The sequence below is a fragment of the Megachile rotundata genome, chromosome 3 (assembly GCF_050947335.1).
Source record: "Megachile rotundata isolate GNS110a chromosome 3, iyMegRotu1, whole genome shotgun sequence".
NCBI lineage: Eukaryota > Metazoa > Arthropoda > Insecta > Hymenoptera > Megachilidae > Megachile > Megachile rotundata.
Genome location: NC_134985.1, coordinates 13,822,943 through 13,835,978, shown reverse-complemented (window position 1 = coordinate 13,835,978; position 13,036 = coordinate 13,822,943). Strand labels below are relative to the sequence as shown.

At 32.7% G+C, this 13,036-nt stretch overlaps 5 protein-coding genes across 9 annotated transcripts; 4 read left to right on the top strand and 1 right to left on the bottom strand.

The window, feature by feature from the left end:
- The first annotated feature begins 535 nt into the window (after positions 1-535).
- Positions 536-2,855, top strand: LOC100878703 (uncharacterized). Its single transcript, XM_003702133.3, has 3 exons — positions 536-672; positions 1,454-1,810; positions 2,025-2,855. The coding sequence occupies exons 1-3, from the start codon at positions 655-657 to the stop codon at positions 2,325-2,327; spliced, it is 678 nt and encodes a 225-aa protein (XP_003702181.2). The 5' UTR covers positions 536-654; the 3' UTR covers positions 2,328-2,855.
- A 463-nt stretch (positions 2,856-3,318) lies between these two features.
- On the top strand, positions 3,319-4,210 carry LOC100878590 (uncharacterized). The gene is made up of 3 exons (XM_003702132.3): positions 3,319-3,454; positions 3,525-3,684; positions 3,905-4,210. Exons 1-3 carry the CDS (start codon positions 3,348-3,350, stop codon positions 4,109-4,111), a joined length of 474 nt encoding a protein of 157 aa, XP_003702180.1. The 5' UTR covers positions 3,319-3,347; the 3' UTR covers positions 4,112-4,210.
- Positions 4,211-4,242: 32 nt separating this feature from the next.
- LOC105662159 (uncharacterized) lies at positions 4,243-5,669 on the top strand. Its single transcript, XM_012282643.2, has 2 exons — positions 4,243-4,468; positions 4,748-5,669. Exons 1-2 carry the CDS (start codon positions 4,439-4,441, stop codon positions 5,309-5,311), a joined length of 594 nt encoding a protein of 197 aa, XP_012138033.1. The 5' UTR covers positions 4,243-4,438; the 3' UTR covers positions 5,312-5,669.
- LOC100878368 (uncharacterized) lies at positions 4,748-12,349 on the bottom strand. 5 transcript variants are annotated; one of them, XR_001095567.2, is made up of 10 exons: positions 12,258-12,349; positions 11,987-12,170; positions 9,233-11,635; positions 8,933-9,172; positions 8,488-8,864; positions 8,140-8,364; positions 7,881-8,049; positions 7,666-7,809; positions 5,394-7,341; positions 4,748-5,312 (listed from the first exon to the last, which is right to left on the bottom strand). XR_001095567.2 is itself a non-coding variant. In XM_076529617.1 (8 exons), the coding sequence occupies exons 3-8, from the start codon at positions 11,450-11,452 to the stop codon at positions 7,774-7,776; spliced, it is 3,267 nt and encodes a 1,088-aa protein (XP_076385732.1). In that variant the 5' UTR covers positions 11,453-11,635; positions 11,987-12,170; positions 12,258-12,349; the 3' UTR covers positions 4,748-7,773. The 5 variants fall into 5 exon arrangements, 1 of the variants encoding a protein (XP_076385732.1); XR_013037587.1 differs by having other exon boundaries at positions 5,394-7,809; XR_013037588.1 differs by lacking the exon at positions 11,987-12,170 and having other exon boundaries at positions 5,394-7,809; positions 12,258-12,272.
- LOC100875855 (uncharacterized) lies at positions 6,683-7,392 on the top strand. Its single transcript, XM_003702023.3, has 2 exons — positions 6,683-7,045; positions 7,127-7,392. Exons 1-2 carry the CDS (start codon positions 6,683-6,685, stop codon positions 7,283-7,285), a joined length of 522 nt encoding a protein of 173 aa, XP_003702071.2. The 3' UTR covers positions 7,286-7,392.
- Positions 12,350-13,036: the final 687 nt, after the last annotated feature.

The following is a 13,036-nucleotide window of genomic DNA, read 5'->3' as shown; positions in this document are numbered from 1 at the left end:
CTACAATAAAAAAGTAATTTAAAGTTAGAATAAAATTTCTTTACCTCAGAAATGATAACCAAAATTCTATATAATGTTAAATTTTTAAAATGCTCTATTCATTGACTATCACAAACTTAACAATATCTGTTACCTGCAAAAGAAAAATTGTAAATGACAATAATACTGCAGTATAATGACAACGTGAATGGACCGAAAGCTTACACATGTTATTTCTGATAATTAATTAAAGATGAGAATAAAGTTGCGGAAGGCACAAACGATACCGCTATCACGCGACCGACAGAGAAAAATCACGCGAGCTGATCCAAGGTGTTCAAGCTTCCGTCGGAAATACATATTCAAGGAAGAAGAAGAGCAACATCTTTCTCTTCCTCCTTTTTCAAAGCATACTTGTGAAGGTGACTCATTTCCAGAGACGAAGTTTCGTAAAGAAGATTCTTACGGGGAACAAGACTATTCCCTCTCTCTCCCTCAACGGGAAATCTGCATATCATGTGTGCGGTAGCGGTTTATAATCGCCATCCTCGAAGATCGTAAACGTGGTGCGTATATAACCGATGCTTGGTCAATCTCTTCCTTCAAACGTGATCTAAGTCTTGCCGGGGACGGAAACTGTTCTTGAAGCTGATCTCTGAAAACCATTCTGCAACCATGTGGGCTGTACTCCTGGTAAGAAGAGATGTGTACACTAACAGGATAATTTACCTGTAAAAAAAAGTTATAGTTGTTACAAATATTTAGTGATATATATTTTGTTAAATAAAAAATCTTACAGTTTGCATGAGAGATTGAAGTTCTTGAAGATTTCAGTTTTTAAGTTTTAATTTGTAGAACTTGAAATTTTTTATATTGAGTTTGCTTTTCCAAACTTTTATTGTCAAAAATTTTTAATATTGAAGCATTGGTTTTGGAAGCTTTTTATATTGCAGAGCTGGTTCTTGAAATTTTTGATATTGAAGTATTGATTCTTGAAGCTTTCAGTATTGAAATGTTGGTTTTTAAGGCTTTTAACATTGAAGTATTGGTTTTGAAGCTCTTAACATTGAAATGTTGACTCTTTAAACTTTTACTGCTGGAGCTTTGAATCTTACAGCTCACTATTAAAACTGTGCTTTTGAAATTATAAAGGAAAAGTAAATTATAAGGAAAACTTCAATTTTCAATATTTAACAAATAAATTCTTTGCTGATAAATCAGAAACGTGACTGATGTTTATTGCAACACATGATCCATTAGAAAGCTGTGTGCATGTGTGAGTGACATTTTTTCTCAAACACTATTTCAAAACTTCAATTAAGAACATAAGAGGAAGCCAGTAATCTCTGTTAGATAAGATTTATCGCTAAACCGCAATTTTCCTGCTTTTACATACAATCAATGCAACCAAAATTTTCCATTGACTTATACGTTTTATAATAATTTTGACAACATTCTTTGCATATTTTTTCAGTTAATCTGTTTCATATTGTCGTTCGATATCAGCGCTACGAAGGAACAATTACATCCGCAAGTTTTCGTGGAACACCATGATCCTACCCAAACAAAACTGAAAAACCTGGACGAAACACCAGTTAGACTTCCTAGAAGATTCAGGGAGAACAGTCGTACAAGGCGATTACACATTGAAAATCAAACTGGATTTGACGGAAAGGTGGAGAAAATTCATATCAATTCCGAAGAAGACCTTCCAGGAATTCGCGCTTATGGATTGCAGAAAAAGAACCCGATGAATAACGGTTACATCGAGAGGATGCTGGAAAAAGAGGTGAAAGAAGAACTTAACGATGCTTCTAGAGTAACCCGTTCGGTAGGTAACATAACACAAATCTTTAATCTTTACATAGGTAATCTATTAAAGCTCTGGTATTCCAAACTTTTTACATAAATTTTTATAGCTTTATTAATAGTATTAATGTGTCTTTTAGAAACTTGGAAATTTAGCAACTTTGAAATGTGAAAATTAAAGATTACAAGTGCTAGTCTACCACACCTTCACATATTTCAATTTTCCGTATTTCCAGGTGGAGGCATATGGAAAATTAAAAGATCACGTCGAAATGAACGGACAAATTGAAAGAATGCGCTCTCCAATTTCACTTCAAGTGCCAAACGAGGTCGGAAGTAGAGTATCCAGATCCATAGAGACAGGATTAAGTCAGAAAGAAAGCAAAGGTGACTCGGATGACCTTGAAGCTCAAGACGCGAAAGTCTTCAGACCACTATTCGTGTATAGACAACAACAAGCGAAAAAGCAACGCCGTGCACAGAATCGTTTCTTAAAAATGAACCAGAATGTCTTCTACGATCGACGTCCATTTTTCTGAAGTCCTCTTCACCGATCGACGTGTTCGCTTCTCGAGTGCCTGGAAACAAAATGAAGGATCAATCGTGTGATCAAACAGAAAAGACACAAGTTTGCATTACAACATGCAAACGAACATTGAGCACACTGTTTGCGTTGCGATAATCCTTGAGTCGACTAATTATCATAATAATTAACCGATCGAGGCAAAGTCGTTTTGTGCCATAAAAGAAGAAAGCGGTTCTCGCGCGTCCCTCTCCTGAACACGTTTAGCCTGTCGACGGGAATGACTTATGATGATCGAAAGCACGATAAACGCTCGATAATGACCGAGAAGGATGCACGGGAAGAGAATATTTCCATCGAGTGTTATTAATCTCCATGTAACGAGCGTTCGCCATAGGCGAAATACCAAAAAGTATTACGATAAGCGCGAGAGCGAGATTTATGTAACTAGTGGCCAATTAACGATTCACGTTTCTAGCGTTTCTCTTTTTTCTATTCCATTTATAATGAATATTGTTGTAAATAAATAATCTTCGCTATCCTAGGTCTCTGTTCAAGTTTATTGCAACTCTATATCCTTATTTGCTCTTAGAAGTTTCGCTTCTGAAGCTTTTGTTACTTCAAGCTTCCCCTGCCGACTTGAGCATCCACTTCAATTACTTTTAACCGCTTCAGAACCACTGATGTTCATAAGAGAACTAAAGCATAAGAAATTATTAATCAGTTTCTGAGATATTTTCAAAAAACTTCAATCAAATATCAACTTGTTTTTTCTACCTTTATACATCCTCTTATAAACGATTATCTACATTTTCTGTCCACCTTGTACATCCATACAAAATAAAACAGATGAAAAGCTAATGATCCTCCATCTTTTTATTCGCTCGATCGCGTTCATTACTGTCCAATGTACTGAATTTGACAAATTCTTATAGAATGAAACGGATTAATCACAATCCCACGGTGTTAATCGTTTTCCATCGATAGAAACACCGTTGTCCAATAAACATACCTTCGTTTCATTTACTTCATCATCATGCATTACGGCAAGATCCAACCACTAACCATTAAGAACCACAGGGGCAGTAGCAGTATCAAAGAGCTAGTTGAAACGACAGAAGAAAATAAAAGGACGCAAAACAGGTACACGATTTATGAAAATGATAAAACTAAAGATGATAAATACCATATAAGGGAAAGCTTGATATTCCAGACAGGAATCACGCAGAACATCGATAGTGGTGCAATCCATATCGCTGATTGTGTTACACGTGCTGGACACGCTGCTTCTGATCATTCTTTTGCCATTTATAATCTGGCAGTGGATCTACGCTAACGATCGTTTGAGGATCATTCTGAAAGTTGTGGCAGAAGTGAGTTTTTATAATTATCTTTTGATAGAATTACTGTTAATCCTACCTGATGAGGCTATTTTATGAGCAATAAGTATACTTTCAAATTTCGATACAGTCTTCTTCTATGAGTTGTAAATACTGTATACTTATTTATAATATTAGAAAAATGAAATTACAATTCGGTTGAACTGACTCCATAAGGTGTGAAGATGTATTCTTATACGCATTCCTGTAACAGGTCACGTTGGAGCTGATTATGTGGGTGATCTTTGCTGGAGTGTCTATTGCAATGACCACAGTGTTCGTCCTGGACGACTCATATTTCCGGAATGACGAGCACCAGAAATTGGAATTCGTGAAAACTAGAAATGCATCCACCTCTAGTGGCAATAAACGAGTTATAGAAACGCAGCTTACTGAAAATTCAAGACAAGAAGCCACCTGAAACTGACGTTGCGTTTATGACTATTTTATGTTTATTTTTTATATTGGACTATGTTGAAGTTTTGAAAGAATATATGCAGAAGGTTTTTTAACTATGAAACATATGTATCTATTCTATGGATACGTTTACGAAAACTTCTTACTAAACGAGTCGCGATAACATTCGATCAAGGAAATTGATAAGACACCACATTAAAGTGAAAGTTTTCCAAAAATGCTCAAAGGATAGAAAATTCGTGAAAGTGAGGGTATTATCAATATTGCTTGTAGATAATGTATATAAGAGCATGAACAAGTTTATGTTATTCTAGTTCCTAGTAGCCCAGGTATGTGGACGTTAAGGACCGCATATTTTTTAGTAAGTTACAGTTCTCTAAACAAACTACAGATTCCAGTACTCATAGGCATCTAAATATTTTTAGATTCCTGTATCATATTCTTAGATTTTTATATTGCTACATCTGTATATTTCTAGAACTACCACTGTATCCCTATAACTATAATGAACATAATTTCAAAAGAATAAATATACATACTGATGTAACCACCTTTCATTAACTTCTCCTTAAAATATATTATTGAGAACAATTTAATTTTTTTTAATAACCAAGTTAATTCAAAACTTAATTTCTTGCAGATTATCCTAACGATGGTAGCATCGCAACGGCGTTTTTACAGACGAACGAACGATCGTTTCCCTGATGTACAGGAATCCACATTGTCACAAAAGGAAGTTATGGATACCACGACCCCTGTGATCAATGTGAAATCCCGTCTTTTACCGAGTCTACAAGAACTCTCCCAGGAAACAGACTTGAAGAGGTCGAGTCGTGATATAGTAAGCTCGTTGGTAGACATCGGGCTAACAAACTGGGAGGCAATCAAAGCCGCGAAGCTCATCTTGTTGAATACGCTAGCTAGCGAAATCGCAACCCTGATAGAGGAAGTTAAAAACGCGGATATCACTGATTTACTGGAGTCGCCATACATCAATCGTTTAGTGAATCTGTTGTCCTCTCTTCTGTCAAACTCTGCATCATTGCAAAATTCCAAAATGGTGACGGATGCAATAAACATCGATGATGTTGGAACGGAAACGGCTACGATTCGTGAATATTCATCGTCAGATTCTACGTCTTCGATGCAAGATGCTTCTTCATCTACAACGTCGTTTTCATTGCCTCACGGATCTTCTTTATAATCTGCAGAAAACATATAAATTGTAGATATACTCCTTTAAATCTATTGCAGTTGAATATTTTAGAGAATTGTAAAGGAATTACCATCGCGTTCAATGTCAATGCATCATGCACATTTGAACTAAATCCTAAGTTACTTTAGTATAATCTGTTCTGTTAAGTTTTATGTAGTCCGCTAATTTAACTGAAAGCCACTGGTCAAAAACAATTAGTTTCAAGGCCATCAAGAATGATCTCACCATTGTCCATATTCCTATCCAGTACTCTCTCCCTACTAATCATTCCAAAAGCTGAAAACGCAAAATACTATGTAAATATCCTCCATCAAAAGATTGAGAATAAACAGACTCTTCTTTATGACGTCAGTCTCGATAAGGACTTTTCAACAACCATACTTGAAAAGAAAATAGTAAATCTGATATATGTAAACCGCGAAGGTTACTACCTCGCGACCTCTCCCACGATAAATGCTTATTGTTAATTTCGCATAAATTATAATAAATCATTGAAGCTCGTTTAAAACCGAACTGACTGTAAAAATACCATCATTGCACCGGTGGTGATCGCCTCTTGTATTCCGTAAACGTGCAAGAAAAAATAACAAAGCGATAAAGGAATAACGTTTAATTAATGGTATTTGCTCATAAGAGTCCGAAGGCCTAGTTGTACGTAAAATAGTCTGTAAGAGCATCACCGCTTCGAAGTTCGGGTCTCAGTTTCAGTCAATAAGTTCAGTGAACGAGTGTCTTGCCCTTTGCACTTTTTCTACGGTAAGTGAATTACATCATTGTGACCTTGGTTGTCGAGCATCCATCAAATATATTTGTACGTATCTTGCGCTGTTCGAGTCATAATTCTGTATAAAAACTCATAAGGTTTATTTTTATAAAACCCAAAAATTTCGGAAAACTCAATGTTTTCCTCTCTGTACTCTGATGATTAAACGAAAAGCCATACAGAAGTAGCTACGAAAGATTTTCTGTGAAATATCTTCTTTTCTTGTTTCGTCACGTTTTAATTTGAAGATACATAATTACCACTGACGAAGAGACGGATAATACAGAAATGAGTCACATTTTAATGAACGGTTTTCTCGCTATTTTTCTGGTTTTACTTGAAGAACCACAAGTTCTTCTTTCCTTATAAATAATGTCCGAGCATCGCTGGGACATAGTGCATCGTGACTGGTCTTTCGTATCTCTGCTTTGTTCAGTTATAAGTTTCCACAGGCACGTGATTCTGTTATTCTCAAACTAATAGCTAAGTGTCCTTCTCTTTGTTTAACCAATTACTTGATATTGATGCTCCTAGTTGGAAACGATTCTAATATGCTTCAGAAGAGACATTAACCAATTGTTGTTACTTCTTAGGAGATGAAGAAGATCCTCAGCTTCTTAATGTTACTGTGTGTTGCCAAAGGCAATCCTGTTGCCTCCTGGGGAGGATATCAGTGGAACATGCCCTACCAGTGGCAATACCCACCTAGATATTCGCCTCCTTTGCTTGGACCATTCTTTAGACCACCTGGACAAGCTCCTCCACCACCAGGACCACCTTTTTCACCGCCGGGATATAACTGTCCTCCACCACCAGAACATTTTTGTTTACTACCAAAAGATATACCTCCGATAACATGCCAACAATTGGTGTATCTTCAAAGTAATCAACAAAGTAATTCCATGGATGACAGGTGTAACATTGGATTGGTTTGTCGCAATTCAAAAACGGGTGACATAGTATGTTATAATATTTTAAATGATTGTGAAGTGTTAAATAATTAAAAAGTAAGAAGAATTTACTGTAATGATTGCTTACAGACCATTACCACCCCCTATGAAGAACCGATAATCATTAGTGGGCAAAGTAACTCTACAAATCCGGTTACTCCAAAACCTGATAACACTGAAGAACCTCCTCACCATGGAGGGGAAGGACTCATCGATATAAGATCGAATACAGAATCAAAAAAATACTAAATAAAAATAGAATGGAGGAATTAATTTTTTGTTACTTTGTTGTATCTTCAATTATTCTGTAATACACGAAATAAATGTATATCAGTAAAATCAAACATGAAAAAATATATATGTATACATTTATTTTTTATCAGTCATTTATTTTTGTAATATGTTCAACATATTTTATATATTTTGTATTATAATTTCAAAGAATAACACTACTTATTGCTAAAAAGCTTAAAAAATAAAAATTAACAATAGCAGTCTTATATTATATATATATATTAAACAAAATTAAGATTATTCAAACTCAAAATAAAGATTAATTTCAAACTTAGACATAAGTAACATAAAAAATTATCTTACTCAAATAACTACCAGAATAAAGATATACATACATTTTACTGAATTTTGTTGTAAACAATTCTAATCTTGCAAATGTTGTTTTTAAAATTTTTCTTCTGCTTTTTTTATAAAAATAAATTAACCAATAGAAAAGGAAAACTTCATTCGTCAAATTTTGTTATCTTATTTACTCGTCCCTGTAAAGTAAATAGAAAATATTTGATACATTAAACAAAATACCTTGTAAATTAAAATAACTATAATTTACCCTAATTGCATTAGGTGACGCTGATGGAAGATTTTTTAAAAGATCATCTGCCTTTATATCAGCATGTGGGTCCTTTTTCTTCAAAAATTCCACAGTCTTCTCTGCAACTGCTCTAACTGTTTCAGCGTTTATACTATAATTATCGCTATATGTTGGGCATCCATTAGAACTGAAATTCAAATTTATGTGTATATATCAACAAACTTATTTATTCCTATTAATCAGTAATTATAACCACCAATGTGATAGAACTAAGTACCTGAAATGAGCATAACTATCTATAGCTGTATCACAAATATAACACATCATAGCCCCACACTGACAAATAATTTTGTTACATCCATCTGCTTTGAAATATGGTTTACTACATTTATAACATTTACGTACAAGTGCTTCTGTCATTTTTTCTTCCAAAACTAAACGTGCTTTTTCAGATCTTTCTTCGTAACATCTGAGAGGCACATGATTCAGCTCTTTACACAGTCTGTTTAAACAAAATTAATATGTCATAATAATTAAAAATTTTTTTACTTGAACTTTATGAAAAATTATCTTAAATATTATGCATTTTATAAATACATCTCTGTATTGTTTATAAGTAACTTACCGACACGATTCTTTCATGCATTCAGGATTAAGACATTTAAAAACTTTATCCTCTGGAGGAGGTATAGAGGCAAAATGACAGAACGGGCAAGAAACTAAACCTACTACTTTAGCAGCCATTACCTCTTGTTCTTGCCTTTTGCGTATAAAAATGCTAAATTGTGTTGGAGGTAATATCTTTTGAAGTGTTGGAACTGTAAATTCTCCATCACAATTTAAGAAACACGAAATACGCGTATTTCCTAATCCCAATTGGGATTCAGTTCCTCTTAAAATACATGAATTACAAAATATATGACCATCATCACATGTAGAACATTTAGAAGGCATACATTCGTTATCATAACAACACTGACATTCTAAAAGTTCATTTTTGCTCTGTAAAGCATAGACATGAATTGAACTTTTTTCTTCCTCTGTTATTTATTTAAAATAAAACAAGTTACCTTTAATGCCATAAATTCTCTCATTTCTGCTTCTTTTAACTTATTTAAATATTCACAAATTTCTTCTCTATGTGTTATGTATGCACATTCTTGTAATAAAGGGATATCCTGGGGTGGATATCTTCCCCATGAGTCGATATTTCCAGCTAATTTTTTATGCGGTGGCGTATTTTCTAATTTTTGTACTGTTAATGTTAAATTAAATTTGTTCACGTTATATATATCTTTCAAATGCGGCGCCTATAAATTTTACCTGTTTTATTATTTTACAACAATTGAAAATAACATGTAATAACGTACCTCAAAGTGACTGAAATGTGATGTAAGAAATGTAACTGCTTCGGAATTAAACTTACAGACTCTTTCTGGATTTGTAAAATATTTAACAGGGTCTGGAAATATTTCCAAAAATTGTTTCACATCAAAATTTTTAGTACACTGCATTTGTTGCTGTGTAATTCTCATTTTTTCCAATTTTTCTTGTTTTGTCGGGTAAGTGGGATTGTCCCATTGAGTTTGTATGAAATTTTCTATTTCAGATGGTCTGTTTTTTGCTCGCACAATAACTTTTTTCAAATATGCAGGATCTGCCTCAGGAAAGATTCCTGATAAGGAAGTATACAATTTATTTTCATCATCTTCCTGATGAGATATCTTGATATTTGCTTTAGTTGATTGCATTTTATCTTGTATTGTTTGTACAGCTAAAGCTTCTAACTGTTCAATTGAACAAATATCATCTACTTTTGAAATGTTTTTACACGTTTGTCTAATAAACTTTTTATCAAGTTGGGGATACACTGTTATTAATGTTTCATACATTTTTTCAAATTTTAAAGGTAATACAATATTCTCTTCAACATCTTTGTTACTTTCAGTTATTTTTTTTTTTCCAATTACTTTTTTTTTGGCCCCTCCAAATGCTAATTGTGATTTAGAGATAGGATAATTTGAAGGACAAATTGAAAGTCTGTTGGAAGCTTGTGTGAAAGTATTATTCGTTCTATTTAATGAGTCATTAAAATTAATAGGATGAGACAATAAATTATTCGAATTAGTTACAGATACTACTGCTGCTTTACTGCATGTAGTATTAGCTTTAATGATAGCAAACAATCCAGCAAAGTTTATAATAGTATCCAGTATTCGTCCAGCTATTATTTCCAATTGTCCAACTGAACAAATACTACTTGCATTTTCAAGATTTAAACATATTCGCTTAATAGAATTTTTATCTATCTGAGGAAATGCAAATGCTAATCTTTCATCTACGTATTGACATTTTGGTGGTATATATTTTACTGCAATATTATTGCACCGTTCTACAGCGTATTTTTTACTTTTAGAATGTTGCTCCTTCTTTCTTCTGCCATTGCTAAGGACTTGTCCTTCTTTAAGTACAGAGGAAGTGGGAACATTAGCAACATTTTGTATTTTCTGAATATCTATATCCTGTAGGTTTGAACTATGTGATTCTAGAAATAATTTTCGGGCCTCATTTCGTTGGTTAAAATTAAAATTTTTAATTTCACCAGTTAATTTTTGCTGTTTAACAATTTGCATATATTGTAAGTACTGCATATATTGAAATAAAATTCGGTCTGTAGAATTGTTATTTATCAATGGCTTTGTTGAGTTTGACTTAAATTCACTTTTTGTTGAAGAGACATGTTTTTGACTAAATTTATTGTTTCCATAATTCTCCACATACATGGATGAATTTGCAGTTGTTCTAGTTTCTAAATGTTTGTTAGTATTAGTAACTGACTTTGATGAAGGTAAAATAAAAGAACTGTCTGATGTAACACATTCTGTATGTTGTGATTTTTGATTAATTGTTAATTTTGCTAGATCTAATATTCCATCTGCAGTAGGAGAAGAAACTTTAGAATCTCTTGCTAAATGCTCCTGCAATCCGTTTACACAATTTGTTTGAAATGCAGTGTTCTTATTTTTGCATACAGTTTGTGAATTTGATGTATTCTTTAATACATTCTGCATACCATGTACTGATAAATCTTGAAAATGTTTTACTCTTGGTCTTTTATTAGGTAATAAGTCCCATAAACTGAGCTCTATACGATTCTCTGCTTTGTAATTCCTACGTAAAGCTTTATATACTGTTTCATATTTAAAGTTAGACAAGAGATTACATATCTGAAGAGCTTCTTGTCTTATCTCATCAAAATTATGAGACACAGTAGCTTCCAATTTATGTGGTACTGGTGTTAACTTTTGACAAATTTTAGAATCATCATCAATTGTTTTTAACAGTTCTATATCAATTGTATCGCATGCTGTGTCATCATTAATAGACATAGACGTATCATCACAAGCTTCTACAAAAACTGGATGCGATGATTTATGAGAAACAATATTAAGGTAAGTAATATCATCATCATCATCATAATCACTAGCTAAGCTGGAATCACTTGAAATTAGATTGATCCATTCATTGGAATATAATTTATCTACATTCATTCTCTCACTTATTCTATCAGTCATTGCTTTACAATTCATATTGGAAAGTTCAACTTCAAACGAATTAATTCCTTAAATTATATACCTTTTATCATATATTTCCATAGCAAGATTAAACTATTAGCAAGATTGTGTACATTTCAATAGCACAATAATCAATATATTCTTATATGTATATTTTTTATTCATATGAATAAAATTAATACATAGTTAATAATTGATCTGTAATGAAATACAATAAAATAAGTAGTTCATAAAAACAGAACAAAATTTCAATATTGAAAAGCTTTAAAAGAAGTTAATAAACTAACAAAGAAACCATCTTTCCTGAGATCTTAATAAATATCCAGAAGTTGATAAATCATATTGTTATAAATTTTCCTACATGTAATTTTAGACAAGACAGTCAATAATTTAAAAGAATTTCTATTCATTTCAATAATCTTTAAAATAATTAATATAAATTACATTCTGCAAATAATTAATTTTAATTCGTAAACTACAAAATTATTACTTTATAATATTGTATTTGTGATAAATATAGAAGCTTTTTTATTATTAAATTTAACTTACTTCTGTAATTGAAACAAATGTATAATCGTTTACTTATTCCAAAACAAGCAAATATAACAAAGGTGAAGACAAAATTATAAAACTATATCTGCCCAAGATAAAATGAATGTCAGGAAAACAAAGGACAGTTATTGATAACACTGGGATTCCCATACATTCAAACAACGTGCAAATTTCAAAATTTCTACGCATTGAAAAATAAGTATTATTCAGAAAATTATTCGTTATACGAATTTTACATATATTGAAAACATCGTTTGAATAAACTTACTGAAATGTTTCATGCGAAACTGAAACAATACATACTTTTAATCAATCATAACTGTATATGCTTATTGCGTATCGCATTTTTGAAATTAGAAGTTTATCGTCATAATTGCCAACATAAAATAGAGAAATGTAACTATTCTGTTTTTGTACGTTGGTAATAAGTTTTAATAGAGGACGCTACAAGGAAGGAACAAATCTGCACAGTGCATTCCTATCTGAAACAACATAACCTTACAAGGGTGCCTTGATAACCCGCCGTCGGCGGATGAACTGTCAATTGTGTTGTATTTAGACAGAAGTGTCGTGTATTATATCATTTTCCAAAAATTTGGAAAATTCGTGTAGACTGACCAGAGTCCACGAATTTCCAAAGATTTTCTTATCACTAACTTTTCCCAACATTTCAAATCGAGTTTATTGATAAAGTACATACCTTAACACTTAAACGGCCGGGCAAATATTAACACACGTTTAAAAAACTTCCTTAAACGATGAAATAGATGCCTAATTATATCAGTGTATATATGTAAACTCAAATAATTTGCCGCATTTATTTGAGAACGAAGGTAATATGATACTTCTACAAATGTTTCCGTAAACGTGATATTGTTACCGTGTCACTATTAATTAACTTTATTCAAAAATGTTCAGAGAATTTTTAAAGACTTTAATAACTCCTGCTTTTTTGCCCAAAAACAGTTGGAGAATAACGCGAAAAACGAGTAGCCGTTTATGTGTTAATCGACCGCACCCGTTTTTGAGTGATAGGTGCGGTGATTC